The sequence below is a fragment of the Panicum hallii genome, chromosome 6 (assembly GCF_002211085.1).
Source record: "Panicum hallii strain FIL2 chromosome 6, PHallii_v3.1, whole genome shotgun sequence".
Lineage (NCBI taxonomy): Eukaryota > Viridiplantae > Streptophyta > Magnoliopsida > Poales > Poaceae > Panicum > Panicum hallii.
In genome coordinates, this window is record NC_038047.1 from 39,308,049 (window position 1) to 39,324,138 (window position 16,090).

Here is a 16,090-nt window from a genome sequence, read left to right on the forward strand (position 1 = left end):
AGGCGGTTAGACAATTGTAGTTACGTTGACGGAGGAGCAATGCGTTTAGCATCCGTTACTTCAAGGGAACAAGAATCTCTGGTAGGAACTCTGGCAGGGATTCTGTTAAACGGAAAAACCTTGCACTTTTCAGATAGCAAGCAAGCACATTGGAAAACCCCCAACGTCGTCTTGTTAATTCGAGAAGGCATCGTGCGTGCATACAGAGACGGGTGTGGGTGTGCGTGGCCATCTATCTTATTCTGACCAATCTGTAGCAACAAGTTCAGAAAACGCAAAGCATCGGAATGTGCAGGAGGGCGCCGGGGTTATTGGGTCACACAGACAGGACTGGCAGCCTCCTCCGACGACGATCCTCGCAGGTCGTTATCCTGCCTCAGTGCGTAGTAGTTCGTCAAAGCAGCTGATCCCAAGTCGCAGCGTGCGTCTTCTTTAATGTAATCACGCGCGAGCCGTTCCTCGCCGGCCCTACTTCCGTGCGGCCCTCCTCTTGGCCGCCGACTTCCCGGCGTCGTCCTGCGGCCAAACATACATACATGCACGGTTAAACTCATCTGCCCGTCGCGGCTTTCCGACGACCCATCATAATAGAATCCACGAAACGACAGCGCCGCCGCCCCGACAGGGGGCCATCTGCTGGAGAGCGACGGCGGAGGTCGACGGACGGACGGACGGACGGACGGAGACGGGCGGTCACGTCGCCTGCCCTGGCGCGGCAGAAAGTCCATGGGCCTCGGGATGAAGCAGAGGGAGGGACGCTGCCACACTGGGACGCGGACACAGCGGGCTGGCACTGGCCGGCCTCGTCGGCTCCGGGGGGAAGAGGGAGGAAGGAAATGGTGGTGAGGGGAGCGGGCGGCACGCACCGGCGGGCAGAAGGACGACGGCGACGGCCGCAGGAAGAGCTCCTCGAACTGCCGCTGCAGGTCCTCCAGGCTCTCCCCCTTGCCCTGCTCCTGCGCGTGGATCAAATGTGCGCGCGCGTCAGCAGCTGGTGGTGGATTTTAACGTGAGAAGATGGCGGCGGCCGGCGAGTTCTTACGGCGGGGCCGGCCTGGCTCGTGGCGTCGAGAATATCCCCGAGGATCTCCCAGGCGCCCTGCGAGAGGAACGGGAAAGGTCAGCCGGCGCCGGCGCGGGCACGGAAAAATATCTCTTTGCATTGGCTGGCTGGCAGCCGGAACTGGCAGGTGCGGAGAGTGTGAGGTGCGTACGTCATCGTCGCCGTCGCTGTCGTAGGCCCCGACGTCATACAGGATCCGCTTGTTGGGGTCCGACAGAACTGCTCGGTTTCAGTTAAAAAAAAAAGAGCACGTCACCTTTTCGGTCTCTACTAGTAGTATCTCCGCGCGTTAAATTTTTTTTCCACATGATAAGATGTTAACCCCCGAGAAGAAATTAAAATATCCCAATGTGCAAGCGCAAGCATCAGCGAACGCCTCAGCTCGACGAGTCAAGGTCGTTTACCGGCGTAGGCTCCCTGGATCTTCTGGAACCTCGCCTTGGCCGCGTCCACGCCGCCGGCGGAGCTCCCCGCGCCGGCGCACTTGTCGGGGTGCCATTTCTGCCCAAGAACCGCGGCACGGGTGTGAGCAAGCGAGGGGCCGGGCCGAGCCGAGCCGGCCGGCGAAACAGAGCAGCCGAGCAGGGGAAGCAGAGCAACGGGCAGCTGGGGCACGGACCATGGCGAGCTTGCGGTAGGCGCTGCGCAGCTCGGCGTCGGAGCAGTCGCTGGCCACGCCCAGCACCGCGTACAGGCTCAGCCTCCCGCCGTTCTTGCCGCCGCCGCCGGCCATCGCGTCCGGACGAGGTCGAGGCCGAGATTCACCAGCCCACTAGCTCGTATGCGCGTGTTCGACTATGCCGCGAGCTCGAGCTGTTGCCGGTGTCTGCCCGTGTGCGTCTGCGGAGTGCTCTGCCGCGGCGCATGCGCGCTACTTATAGCCGCGCCGCGGCGCCGGGGAGTGCACCCCGGGACCGTGCGCTGCACCTGCATCAGGAATCGGGGAGCCCCCAGCGCCAGCAAGCGCGCGCAAGGAGGCCAACTTGCCGCTGGCACTTGCGATATTTTTTACGCCGCGCCGCCGCGCGAGCCCCGCGACGGCGTCGGCCAGCACCGGCAGCGCGTGGCGTGGCCGTCGCGTCCACGTCCGCCTAAAAGCCCCGGCCTTCAGCTACCTGCTGCTGGCTCACTCGCTTGAGCCGCACTGGTGACTGGCTGGATGGAGTGACCGACCCTGCCGTGGTACGTTTGGCCTGCCCCGGCTCTGGTAGACGGTAGTAGGGGCCAACGGTAGGTGCGGTGTGGGGGTGAACGGTGCAGCGCACAGTCCTCGTCCCCGGGAGGTGCGTGCCGGCAAGTTCGATGGATCTCCAGCTCTTCGAGGCCGATCAGGGGCTCAGGGCGTTGCTGCCCGTGCGCCGTGGCAGCGCGCAGCCCATCATGCGCCACCTATCCTCGGGCCTAGCCGGAGCCCCCCATGTTTGGAGCCATGCGTGCGTGCGGGCTCTCACCGACTCCTTTTGGGTGCTCTGCTTTAGGTTGGTGCTGCAGGATTTACCAACCGTGTCGGTGGCACGTCGACGTGTGGGTTAGGATGGGAGATCATGGTCGTGCTGGTTTCGTCAGTGGTAAACTGGCAATAGGGCAGGTAGCAAATTGATCGTTCGTTCCTACTTTTGACATGTTTGCATTGATAATAAAAGGCAATGGCTATAGGGCACTGGGATGGGATGTTTCTAGGATGCATCAGTGCAATGGGAGCCGGAAAAAAAAATCAGCGTTAGAGACGGTTAGAATGACCGATGCCAATAAGATTTCAGAAGCTGTCCATCAGAAAAACTACTACTCCCTTCGTTCCAAATTATAATTCGTTTTGATGAATCAAGATATATAAATTTTGCTATGTCTATAGACGCAATGTATAATGTATATTTAGATGTACAGTAAGATCTATATATCTAGATTTAACAAAACGACCTTCAATTTAGAACAGAGGGAGCGCTTGCTAGGTGATTCTTTGTGATCTTTTATCCAGTTGCAGCTTGCAACCAGGAGAAAATAATTCACCGGCGGTCAAAACATAGGGTGCACCTAGGGCAGCATATATGGCCTAAGATCATATATTCCTTGGTCACATCAGCCTGCCATGTCCTCCAATAATGCTGAGCGCAAGTTGCCGACCCCGATCGAACCACCCAAATTAGTAATTGATCGAGTGCTAACTTTCGCGTGCATGACGAATTTTGCATCCAGTTCGTCCATCCTACCGACTTGCCATTGTTTACTTCGTGGGGATTCTTAGATTGTGGTTCAAGACATGTGCAATTTGCTTGGGGTGAACTTGGTCTGTCCAAACCGGTATGGGCTTTGAGACTTGCACGGGCTTCATGGACATCATTTAGGCTTCTAGTGGGCTGGACTCTCATGGAGCTCACGTGCGGTCCGGAGGGAATGGCTGGGTTGTTTGATGGCTTCATGGGCTGGGCCTGTTTGAGGGGTCGCCGGCACCGTTGGAGCGAGATTTTTTTAAAAAAAAAGATAAAAAAATAAAATTAGGAAAAGGGGTGCCGGTTCGGAACATTTTGAAAAATGGGTACCTCCCGTCGAGGTGTGGGGCCGGGGACCTCCCGCCCATCCAGCGGGCGGAAGATTCCCCGAGGGCCTATTCGCAAATAAAAAATTCACGAAGAGGTCCCTGCGGGGGCATCCCGCCCATTGGGTGGGCGGGATGTGGTCCTGAGGGGCATCCCGCCCTTTGGTCGGGCGGAAGGTCCCCCCGGCTATATAAGCCCCAACCTGCTCCAAAAAATTCATTTTATCCAGCAAAAATCAGAAAAAAAAAGAAAGAGAGGAGAGGAAAAGAGAAGAGAAAACAGCGAAGCCCTGTTCACGCGTCGATTTGGAGGTATATTCTTATGCTAGCCGTATAATTACATAAAAATAACTATAATCTAGGAAATATTTTTTAGAGTAGTTATGTTTTGAATAGTTTTTAGTATTTTAGAATCGCTGAAACTTAGGGTCGTTGTTGTGTATTAATATGTAGTATAACTAGTTTATTAATGATTGCCAGATATGTCTTCCGAGAAGGGTATTTTCAGTATATATTACGGAGAAGGAAATATGATTTATGGGCCAAATGGGGTAGATTTAAGTGAATTCAACTGTGTAGTCAGAGGAATTACCAGATCGCACGAGAGGATATTTGAATCTCTATGCAACTGGTTAATGAGGGGATTAAGGATTAATCAGGAGACACACACCGTGAGTGTTCAGTGCGTCATAAATCGTACCACTCACGCTTTGATCTGGGAGCTGATGCCACTTGCAAGCAACGAGGACTGGTTAACTTATCTGCAAAATACAAGTCATTGGCAATGGCCACTGGTACTCCTTATCAGTGTGCACCAGAACCCTTTGATAAACATTGAAGCTGCGCCGGGGGATGAAAATATTGATGAAGAAGTTGAGGAGGCAAACATTGAGGCAGGTGGCACCGCAGCACCTCAATGCGTGGTTGATGAGGGGGAGAACATACCCTTTATTGTTGAACAGCTGCAAGATGAAGAACGTGAATTGGATGAAGCAATGAATGCCGATTCGTCTGATGATGACGATAATGTGGCTGAAGAATGGGTAAGCAGCGACTTCAGTCATCTTGTCGTAGATGACGGATCTAGCGGGCTTTCGGATTGTAGGGAGAATGAAATTGTTCAGGGTGTGAGGTACCACTCAATTGAAGAGGTGAAGAAAGCTGTTAAGTGTTGGTCTCTCTCTTATGATAACAGAATATATGACTAAGAAGGCAGAAAGCGCCCGGCTACACCACGTACGGCAATGTGGTACACAGGAGCTTAAGTTTGAGGTATCTCCTAAATACAGAGCGCGACGTGGCATGAGACGTCAAACTCCTATAAAGGAGTGCATTCTCAAGTTTGATGAAACTTGTTGTTGCTCATGCATGAGGCCCAAGTTGCTGCACTTACCTTGTTCTCATGTAATGGCTGCTTGTGCGGATATTCGACATCCTGTCGATATATATGTTTTCCATTACTTCAGAAAGGAGACAATTGCTAGTACCTTGCAGTATGAGATCTATGGGTTCCATTTGTTTGGATCGTTCACTGAGACAGCGAATCCTGTTATATATATTCCAGACCCAATATCATCACGGGTTAAGAGAGAGCGCCGTCAGACATGGCGTATTCGTAATGATATTGATGAGTCAGAGCTCCGTCCGAGGACACACGTATAAACGTTGTCCAAATAATGATGCTGGTCCCAGTTCTGCTGAAGCTGGTCCTATAGGTGATGCTACAGATGGAAGACCTCCGGTTGCATCAAGGAGTGGGAGACGTCGCCGATCGAGTGCCAGTACGTCATCAGGCATCATTTAGTTATAATTTTATTTGAACGTTGTTTGCTCATATGTAATATTTGCCGTGTTGAGATTGTATCAGACCTGGATGCGTATTTGTAATATTTGCCGCATTGACTAAAGACAGAATATTTGGATTCATGTATTTGTAATATTTGTAATGTTTGTTATCATATTATTTTATTTTTAATGGCTTCATGTATTGTACTATCGTAATATTTGGATTCTACGTTGCAAAACGGTATCGTTTAACCATCTTCGTACGAGTTTTACATACCGTAATCTTCTTTCTAAAATTGAATTAAAATTTTGTATGCATACATAAGAGTATGGCGTATAAATCTTGTATTTGAAAAAAGTCTGAATTTCAAATAGTTTGTGAAACATAAATTCTAAGAAAATATAATAAAAATCATAATAAATCTTGTATTTGAAAAAAGTCTGAATTTTAAATAGTTTGTGAAACATAAATTCTAAAAAAATATAACAAAAATCATAACCAGGGGACCTCCCGCCCACTGGCCGGGCGGGAAGCCTGCTTCAGGGACCTCTTCGCGAATAAGAAACTTTTCTTATTCGTGAAGAGGCCCCTGGAAACTTTTTTGGAACCTCCCGCCCGATGGGTGGGCGGGAGGTCCCCGGCCCCATGTTTCCCGCCCGTTCAAAGGGCGGGAGGTGCCCATTTTCCTAATTTCTCCCATCCGGCTCCTTTTTTCAAATTTTAATTTTTTATCCCCTTTTTTGAAAAAACTTGTTGGAGCGACTCCAGGTTCGGCCCAAAGGACTTGGCTGATATCAGAAAGGCCCAAACTGCTTTCATTCGTCTTCCGGCTTTCCGTCTTCCGCTCTCCATGTCTCGCCGCCGCGCACCTCAAAACCTTTCCCCACCGGCCACCGTCGGCTCCCAATCTGCGCGAACTCGCCGTTCCACAAGTCTCCTCCGGTAAGCACGCTGCGATCTGGCTACTTGGCGGGTCCTCTCTCCATTCATGCTCCCCTCACTAACGGATCTGGAACCCGGCCCCCTCCCCTCACCTTCCGTGCGCTTTCGCAGATTGGCTGCTTCTCGTCTCCACGGCTATGGCGGGGGGGGGGGGGGGGGCAGGAAGAAGAGGGCAACGAAGGGTTCCAAGAAGAAGGGCATGGCACGGGACGTGGTGGCCGAGCTCACCGACGACGTCCTCGTCGACATCATCTCGCGCGTGCCCGTAAAATCGCTCTGCCTCTGCAAAATGGTCTGCAGGCGCTGGCGCAACCTCATCTCCCACCCGGAGCACCGCAAGAGGCTGCCCCAGACCCTTGACGGCTTCTTCTACGAGAGCTACGACGGAAACCGCTTCCCGAAATCGGCTCGCCATTTCACCAACGTCTCAGGAGCAGGCGCGCCTCTGATCGACCCCTCCCTGTCGTTCCTGCCCAAATGTGAGAGCACTGACATCGTGGACAGCTGCAATGGACTCTTGCTTTGCCGCTGCTGGAAACCCACTGATCCGGTGAAAATGGACTACGTCGTCTGCAATCCCGCCACTGAGAAATGGGTGGTTATTCCCGACTCCGGCTGGTCCAGCAAGGACACACCCGAAGGTGAGAAATTGGTGCATGTTCCCGGCTACGGCTGGTCCGGCACGGGCGCATTTTACAAGGGGAGGATCGCTCGATTGGGGTTCGACCCAGCCGTCTCCTCCCACTTCCACGTGTTTGAGTTCATACCAGATGATGTTTGGTATATGGACGATGAAGAGATGAAGGAGAACGATTTTGATGGAAGGATGCAGCCGTCTCCTCCAAAACTGGAGTTTGGAGTTTCAACGAGGACTATTTTGAATGGGGTGGTCAGTTTGCGATGCCCAGGGATTCAATAAGTGTATTTTTCAATGGGGTTCTGCATCTGACTACTTTTTATGGCGTGGTAGTAGCCATTGACGTGGAGGGAAATATTTTGAGAGGCATCCCTATTCCTATGCCAGACTATGATGAATATAATCCTGGTGGTGTTTACGTATCTTAGGGACACTTGTATTTTTCATCTATGTATGTATCTGATAAATCTGAAGACTATGAACTATCAGTCTGGGTTCTTAATGACTACAATAGTGAAAATTGCTCTTTGGAGCACAGTGTCAACCCTCTGCATCTGTTTGGAGCAGGTAACTATTCAAAGTTTGGAGATGATTTCATTGTTATATCAATCCATCCAGAACACGATATGATTTTCATGGTTTGTGGGACAGAGAAAACACTAATGTCTTATGAAATGGGTCACATGAGGCGCCGTTTTATAAGTAGACTTGGATGCCATTGCTCGACACGTTATATTCCATATGTTCCCTTGCTATCAGGGTTTCATTGGCAGATGAGAACTAAAGGTCTTACTTGCCCAGTATAGCTCCACGGTTGTTGGACATCAGATGATATTGGAGTTAGTATATGAGCAGCAGTGGTTTGGGTAGAACCTTATGAAGTCGTGAAAGTTTTCTGTTGGTGCTTTTGTGCACTCATGTAGTCATGTACTTGACTTTGTGGGGCCAGCTAGTGCAGTTCACTGAGCAAGTACATGTTTTGTGTATGCATGTTTATATATTATGGCTGTTAGCAGCATATGCAATTGTATTTTTCTCTAGTACTTCCCATGGATACTATGATTGTTCTGCTGAACCATAATTAGTGCCTTTAGTATCCAGATTCCATTCTTATTTTGCTTTGATGTTAGGTAATTCATCTGTGTTGCAACTTGTGGACACAATTTTTGTGTATTGACCTTATTTTCAAAATTCTGAGGGGCATATGATCTCTGTTTGTTTTGTCATGCTAGTGCATCACATATTTTGCACGATTTGGCATGGAAACTTCTGTTTATTTGTTCTGTCAATAATGAAATGATCTATTAGAAGGTACTTTTATACTTGAATGCTGTCAAGGATATATGATTTTATTCCAATACATATGTTCACATTTATAGTGAATTATGGCTTCCACCTGATACGCGATACTGTTGATAGCAGATGCTTTCCAAATTATTATAAATACAGAACAATAGTTATGGGCCAGTGGCAGCTGTATGACATGTTAATACTATTTCAAATATTAAAAACACCTAGTATGGTCTATGATGTTTTATTCTTACCTCCTCCCTTGTCCTGCCTAGGAATTCTTTCGGTGTTTACTTTTGTATGCTTATTTGACACTTGTATGGCACTGATTATTACCAACTTGAAGGTGCTTGAATTAAGATATGTGGGTAGCGGTAAGGAGGTGGACAGTAAAACATTTCTGTACAAGAGCAAATACCGTTTCCTCATTATGGGAACTGTAGTCTGTTGTCTCCTTGAGCTCGGCAGCTTATCAGAAATCTGCTGTATTCCAGATGTCTTCAGTGCTGCCGGTTAATTCCTCCCTTTGTTTACCTTACACCTTACAGTGCCATGTAAACGAGTCCATGTTTGTGTGGTTACACTGCGAGGCATTCTTGATTGGTTACAGAGATGGACGATTTGCATCTTCAGAGAGACGGCAAATCTCAGTCAGATTATAAGACAAATGAAACTTGGGGGAATATCAAACGTTTGGTTTCTCAAGAGCAAGACAAGGTAACTGCAATCCTGATCACTATCATCTCTGCGAAGATTGTCTCGGTATGAGGGTCTGTTTGGATCCGCCGGATTAAAGTTCAGTTCCGTCAAATTGGATGTTTGGACACCAATTAGAAATATTAAATAAAAGCTAATTACAAAACCAACTGCATAAATGGAGGCTAATTCACGAGATGAATCTATTAAGACTAATTAATTCCATTACTAGCGCATAGCACATGTTTACTGTAGCACACTATGGTCAAATCATAGACTAATTAGGCTTAATGGATTCGTCTCGTGAATTAGCCTCTATTTGTGCAATTGATTTTATAATTAACCTATATTTAATACTTTTAACTAGTGTCCAAATACCCGATGCGATGGGGACTAAAGTTTAAAGTTTATCCTTCTTCGTCGAAACAGACCCCGAAGTCTGAACTGATTTTTCGTGTCTCTTTCCACCTGGGAATCTTGACAACAGTAGCACGTTGTTTGTTCGTTCAAGAATTGACACTGTTACGATGCGTAGCGAAGCTCAACCATGTCAAGATTATAGCTCATTGAAGCACTGATCATGCTATATTCAATTCTTTGGTCGCTGAATATTGATTGGATTGGGCGATTGGCCTCTGATTGTCTGTCCAGCAGTCCAGCGATCAAACTTCAGAATTACAATCAACCCAACCCCAACAAAAAATCTGTTCAGTTAACGCACCCAAGTTCACCAGAGCTGAAGAGCACGGGTTCCATGGTTAAAGCATGCGGCCAGAGATCCAGGATCCAGGAGATAGAAAGCGGGGACGGCCAGATTGCGGCGGTTCTCCGGCGCGCCGCGGCATGATCTGCCGGCACCGCCGCCGGAGCAGCTACTAGGACCGTTATCAGGGGTGCTCGGGGGACTGGTGCCGTGGCTGGACGGAGGATCGCGTGGGATGCCTGGCGGCCCTGCTGGTTGCGGTCGCCGCCGCCGGAATGACCTCAATGACTGCCGGCGGCCGCGAGGCGGCCATACATTTTGCAAAAATCTCTGATTTGGATCGCAATTATAATATTTACAGTTAAGCCCCGGTTATTTACATATAGACCCCTTATTCGGATCGCGATTATTAACCGCAATCCGATTAATTTCATATATGTCCTGGTAATTTACATATACCACCCTATGTTTGGATCGCGATTCCGACTATTTGCACGTAGCTCCCCGGTTCGAAGAAGCTTTCGTCCCGGTTGTCCTCCACCGGCGTCCTCTCCGCCCTCTGCCCGATCTGTTTGCCATCGTCTCGCCGCGCGGGTGAGCTCGCCCTTTCTGGCATGGCGGTTCGGTCGACTCGTTGACACCTCGCCTCCCATCTCCGGTTCGGAGTATCCTGCCTGGCTTGGTGCAACTACCTTTTTGTATTCAGTGAAATACTTGAACCTCATAAGTCGCAAAACCATGTGTGCATCTTCCTCTAATTGTGCAGTTCCCCAACTTGAAGTCCGTGGGGAAGACCTGGGCTACTTGAATCTGTCATAGTTGTGATAAGGTTTATATCAGGTCGCTTGCCTTGCTCCTAGTTTATGAAGAACTAGTTTGTAGTCTGAAGAACTGCATGCAGCTGTTGTTTCCTGATCTGCATGCATGCAAACAATCAGCCAGGTAGCCCATGTTTCGTTACAGTAAGACATTGTTTTTCTGTACAAAGTAGATAAACACCGTCTCCTCATTATGGGAGCAACTGATGACCAGCAGGCACACCGCACACGCATGCCGTCCTCTGCTCGTTATGCCCCCTGATGGAAAAAGAGGTGATGGAACAGAGGAGTCAACTCTGGCAGGCTCCTCGTCTTCCTCTGCTCGTATGTTCGAATGCTACTACGAGCTTATTTTGCAGTAGGAACGAGACACGCATCATCCTAGTTCGTTAGCCACAAGCCCGCAACTGCGATAGTCCTTCCCGATGAGCACCCACGAGAGGGCCCTCGTCGATCGACCATGAGTAACGACATCGCCCAAGCAGTCACCGCGTACTGGCCTCCGGTGAGGCCTCCCTGTGCGCTCACGACGCCGGCGTCACGGACAGCCCGACCCCCGGGCCCCGGGCCGACAGCGCCGGCCATCAGGTGCAAGCTGCGCGCTTGGTGCAGGCAACACGCGGCGTGCCGGAATACGGATAAGCGGCGAGACTGCCAGCGCCGGGAAGCTAGGGACGGCCTAGGTGCTCTGCCGCCCCGGTGTGCCGCGGCGTGAAGCAGCGCGGGCGCGGAGTTGGACCTCAAGGGTGGACGAGCCGTCCACCCCCTGGGTGCCTACGAGCCGTGCGATTGGGATTCGGCGGCCTAGATTAGGGGCACCGCGGGGGGCGTCTTCGTCGTCAGGCCGAGCACGCGTGCTCGCTTTGCCAGCGACGGTGGCCAGGCCAGCCGTGGCGCGAGCACGACCAGACGACATGTTTGCGGAAGCGCCTCGCCGCTGCAACGACCGAACACGGTGCGGTGCGGCACCAGCCAAGAGCGTGTCCGGAACGTGCCGCGGCGGCGGGGATCTTGCGAGCCAGCGGAGGAGACGAGCGCGGGTCATCACTGAACCATCGGAGAGCGCCCGCTGCGGCTGCAGCGATGCCGCCCACGCTCTGCATGGGCACCGTCCCGAGCGGCTCTCGTGGCGGGTGTTCAGACTCGTCCAGGGCTCCAGGCATCAGAGCTGCCAGCGATGAGCTCCGGAATTATTCGCATGAGCAACTCCGACCATGTCAACTCCTGCCTCCGGTGAGATTTACTATTGACGCTGCCTCATCTTTCAGACAAGTTGAGCATGCGAGCTCGGCAGCGTATCAGAAATCTTCTGCATCCCCCCTCCTGGCACAGTTATGCACTTATGCTTAGTTCACATCCCCTGAGTGCAGCAGGTTCGTATCCTTCGAGGACGGACAGACGATGGGGGCATCTTCGGCGTCGTATCCTTCCTGAAGGCATCGTTTTGTATGACCTCCACTCTTCCTCCGTTGGCTCTAATTGTTAGGCAATTTGTGGGTGTGCAGGTTTCCATCATGCTTTTTCTATATCCCTGCAGGTTTTCAGTGGTCTTAGGTTGTTTTGGTGCCTGGTGGTGTTGTATTTTTTTTTCTGTTGCTCTTATGTTTTTGTCGCTGGCTGTCTTTAGTGTGGTCACTCGGTCACTCTGTGACTCTTTGTATCCTTGCACTTCGAGGGCTTTCTTGAAGCTGCATCGTAGTAATTCTCTTCTTCTTAATAAAATACGTGCTCAGACATGCTCTCGAAAAAAAGTGCTGCAGGTTCCTCCCTTTCTTTAGCTTATTACAGTGAAAGAGAAATGGACGATTTGTATCTTCAGAGAGACAGTATGAATGCGTAAAAATCAGTCAGATTTGAAGAAACGGAACCTGAGGGAACATCAGTCCATTGGTTTCGCAATACTGCAATAGCAAGACAAGGATAATTGGAATCATGATAGCTGTCATCTATGCAACGATTATCTTTGGTTAAAACTGAAGTCTCAACTGATTTTTCGTCCATCTTTCCTCCTGATATCTTTTACAGCAGCAGACAAGCTTTCTGTTCAGACTGCTTCCGTAGAGTCTGCCGGCACCAATTCATCTCTTGGTCAGGCAGGTTGCGGTGGAAGCCCCTCTCAGGAAAACACAAGTCAAATGGTGCCTTCACATGTTTTTCAGAATGGAGCTTCACTGTTTTTCAGGAAAACACATGTTTTTCACATCAAGGGTACAGTTTGCTCTAGAATCTTTATAGTTTGTTCATTCTGATGCAAGTCCTAATCTACGCATTAAGGAGTCAATGCATGTAGTCTTGCACTAATCATAGAATTTGTCATGCTGTGGATCTGTCTTGCCCATACTGAAGAGTAAACTCTACATTTGAGAGTAGAACTCGGATGCCATTCTCTGATGCAATTTTTTTTTACTAAAACTGGATGGAAAATCAAATTTAGCATATGTAATAGTCTTCCATAACATAATATGTTCCTTTGATATCTTGTGCAACCTTGTAGAGCGTGCTCGGAAGACTGCCCGTGGTTCGGCAGATGATATCGGCTGGCTCCAGCGGGATCAAAACTTACCTGCAACAGAGCATGGGACAGCCAGGTTCTTGGAGAATCTGGACTCTGCGAGGTCAGCAGAAGCACCAAACTGGACGTCAATGCTGATGATTTGTAAAAGTGATTTTAGTAAAAAGATGTTACATAAACTATACATGTCATGTGGACCATCTCACTCTTCAGGAAAAAAAAAGAGCATAAGCTACCTGATTCAGTTGTTTACTTTACTTCCGTACAGTACGCTAGCCTGTTTTTTTTGATAAAGGATAAACCAACAGTACAATTTGCTTCTTGACATTTTTTTAATTAAGCAATACATGAAAAAACCACCTGTGCAGTGTTCGGTAAGTAAAAATGCATGAGAGATAAAGGAATACATAGAAGAAATATACTGGATCAAGGAAACGAGTGTTACCTCTTGCCATAGTAGGGCGATATGGATTCCGATTCGGTTGCTGCCCCTCTTTCCTCTACTGGCCACAAATGAATGACAAAATCGCACAGGTTTTGTGTCAGCTCAACTCCATATAGAGGAGAAGCCCAGCTGCTTCAGATATCATGCGAGAGGGGCAGCTTGGTGACACAGGCAGGGTCGTCGTGACTGATGATGAAAGACCCGTCTCCGTGAGATGGGCGGATGGGCAGGCGGGCAGGGTTCAGAACTTCAGATCATCAGAGGCTTCCTTTCCTTCTTCAGAGTTCAGAGCGAGCTCGGAGTGGGGACTGATTCAGAGGATTCCAAATTGCCAGCCGTGGCCAATCAATCGCTTGGAAGGCCTAAAGGAAAAAGGGGGAAACCGCCGCTTCCATCCTGTACTCTCGTGCCCACGGAGAGATTCCTTCCGATCCTGTTCCTCCCTTCTGCTGTCCAGGTCGCCGAGCTCCCTGTCCGATCCGAGTATCCGACCCCTGCGCCACGTGACGAGGCCGGAGGCCGACCGTGCTCCGTGCGGGACCGCCCACTTGCGCAGGGCAAATGGGCAATACAGCACAACCAGACAGAGCGCCTGACAGGCACGTCGCCGAGGTGGCACCGGCCGGCCGGCGCGCGTTAAAGGCAGCCGCGCGTCGCCGTCGGGCGAGCGGGCAGCGGAGGGGAAGAGGGAACGCGAGGCGCTCGCCGGCCGGTCCGTCGTCGGCCCGACAGCGACGCCGGCGACCGCTCGGCTCGGCTCCGCCACCGGAGCACCAGGAGTGGCCGGAGTTGGTTCCGTGCTTGCCCTGCTTGGACAGCAGCGCGGCGGCGGCACGCGAATTCGATCGAATCTGCCGCGCTGCTCTACTTGTGGCTCGTGTGCTCAGTGGTAGCAAGCGACCTGAATACCTGATGACCAACGCGCGGCGAGCCTCCGACGACGTGAAGTCTGCAGACAGCTTGCCATCGTCGACCTCGTATCGCGACCACACATCGGTTGATTGGCCACTTGGCCCCGTATACCTACTACCACATATCATTTGCATTGCTTGAGAAGAACAGCGAGCCTTGGGGGCACTGCCAAGGAGGCCAGGACGTTGACCTCGCCCTGCCACGACTGATTGGGCACCGATGTCCGTGGCGAACCCGGAACCACACCTGCTATCTGGGTTCGCCGTCATGAACACTGCTACTGGCAGGATGAACATGCTAGGAATTCGAATAACGGGCACTTCGTAACTTGAATTGAGCCTCTCCTGGGTTATTTTATGCAGGATTGGTTTGGATCTATTAAGCAATCCTGTAAATAAAGATGGAAAGTGTTACTGTTCCCTCCGTTCCAAAATTATCAGTCATTTTGATTTTTCTAAATTGATAGATTTTGCTATGTATCTAGACATAATATATAACATATAATATATACGTAGATGAATAAAAAAATTATAAATCTAGAAAAGCGAAAAAACTAATAATTTGAGATGGAGAGAGTAGCGAGTAACAATCCAGATCACCCGCTAACTTATCCTTCGAAATGCAGAAATGGAAACTGATCCCACCGCAGCGTAGTAACGCAAAATTGTTGCCCACTTGCCTACCACCATGAAACCATGTACGGTAGCTTGGATCCTCTAACTAATGATAGCCAGCTAAAATTAGAGATCCAAATAATTCAGCTAATGAAATAGACAATTATACCTCAACTAATTTGCTATAATATTTCATTAGCTGATTGAACCCGGTTAATCCTAGCTAATGATGTCTAAAGTTCTTTTTACCTCCGATCCACTCCCCTCTCTCCCCTGAATTCGGCGCCAAAAAATATAGAGGTAGCATGGTCCATTCATTTTAAAAATTAGCAATTGACTGATGGATCAAACACTCCTAGCTAGCTAGCTAATATAAACTATTATCAATCAGTTAGGGTGTGTTCGTTTCACCCCTCTAAAACTCGAAACATCTAAACTTTAAAGGTCCGGCACCGAACAGCCCTCTAATTCGGCCTCTAATAAGACTGCTATTCTTTAAAGTGAGGGAACACTCTAAAATTTTTAGAATTTTTAGAGGGCTCTAGTCGGAAACGAACGCACCCTATGCCCATTGTTACTTGGGAAGGATCCAACACCTATGTCTCTATCCGTGTCCCCGAACACGTGGAGACTATCGGTCCTCCCAGCAGGAGCTGGGCCCTCCCTTTTTCCGTCCACACAACCACGACATGAGAAAACCATTAGCTGGGTGTGTCATTATATTCTTTCGCCTTCTCTGCTTGAAGCTACTCGACTGGCCAATGCGGACGACGTGAGGAGCCCGATTCGAAGGGGGAAAGCTCAAGCTCGGTGGCACGAAGCTTGATTTTACGTTGCGGCGAGCTTCGAGTGCTCGGCAGCAAGAAGTTCGATTTGGGCAAAGCAAGAATTTCGATGTTGGCAGTCTGGCAAGGACCTCGTTTCATGTTGGATTTCGATTTGGGAGGCCGGAGCCTCGACTCCTGCTGGAGGATATTGATCTGGGCTGATTTTGGCGTTTCCTCGTTGGCTCCGTCAGGTCGAGGTCATCAAGGTGGCATGTCGAGCTAGGAGCCTTCATGGACCTCTTCCTTACAGGTTACAGCGGAGTGCATCCGCAAGGGAAGAAAACCCTATCAAATCTGTTCTGGTTCGTGGTC

At 49.9% G+C, this 16,090-nt stretch overlaps 2 protein-coding genes and 2 long non-coding RNA genes across 5 annotated transcripts; 2 read left to right on the plus strand and 2 right to left on the minus strand.

Annotated features, from left to right (window-relative positions):
- Nucleotides 1-134: 134 nt before the first annotated feature.
- Nucleotides 135-2,546, minus strand: LOC112897153 (chaperone protein DnaJ-like). The gene is made up of 6 exons (XM_025965370.1): nt 1,683-2,546; nt 1,468-1,564; nt 1,215-1,282; nt 1,043-1,099; nt 867-956; nt 135-516 (listed from the first exon to the last, which is right to left on the minus strand). The coding sequence occupies exons 1-6, from the start codon at nt 1,794-1,796 to the stop codon at nt 469-471; spliced, it is 474 nt and encodes a 157-aa protein (XP_025821155.1). The 5' UTR covers nt 1,797-2,546; the 3' UTR covers nt 135-468.
- Nucleotides 2,547-6,202: 3,656 nt separating this feature from the next.
- Nucleotides 6,203-7,463, plus strand: LOC112896397 (F-box protein At5g07610-like). Its single transcript, XM_025964352.1, has 2 exons — nt 6,203-6,324; nt 6,436-7,463. Exons 1-2 carry the CDS (start codon nt 6,233-6,235, stop codon nt 7,241-7,243), a joined length of 900 nt encoding a protein of 299 aa, XP_025820137.1. The 5' UTR covers nt 6,203-6,232; the 3' UTR covers nt 7,244-7,463.
- A 2,076-nt stretch (nt 7,464-9,539) lies between these two features.
- Nucleotides 9,540-12,219, plus strand: LOC112897948. Its single transcript, XR_003229791.1, has 2 exons — nt 9,540-11,701; nt 11,839-12,219. It is a non-coding gene; the product is annotated as an uncharacterized LOC112897948 (long non-coding RNA).
- Nucleotides 12,220-12,297: 78 nt separating this feature from the next.
- Nucleotides 12,298-14,640, minus strand: LOC112897947. 2 transcript variants are annotated; one of them, XR_003229790.1, is made up of 4 exons: nt 13,426-14,640; nt 13,217-13,257; nt 12,455-13,076; nt 12,298-12,369 (listed from the first exon to the last, which is right to left on the minus strand). It is a non-coding gene; the product is annotated as an uncharacterized LOC112897947 (long non-coding RNA). The 2 variants fall into 2 exon arrangements; XR_003229789.1 differs by lacking the exon at nt 12,298-12,369 and having other exon boundaries at nt 12,393-13,076; nt 13,426-14,636.
- Nucleotides 14,641-16,090: the final 1,450 nt, after the last annotated feature.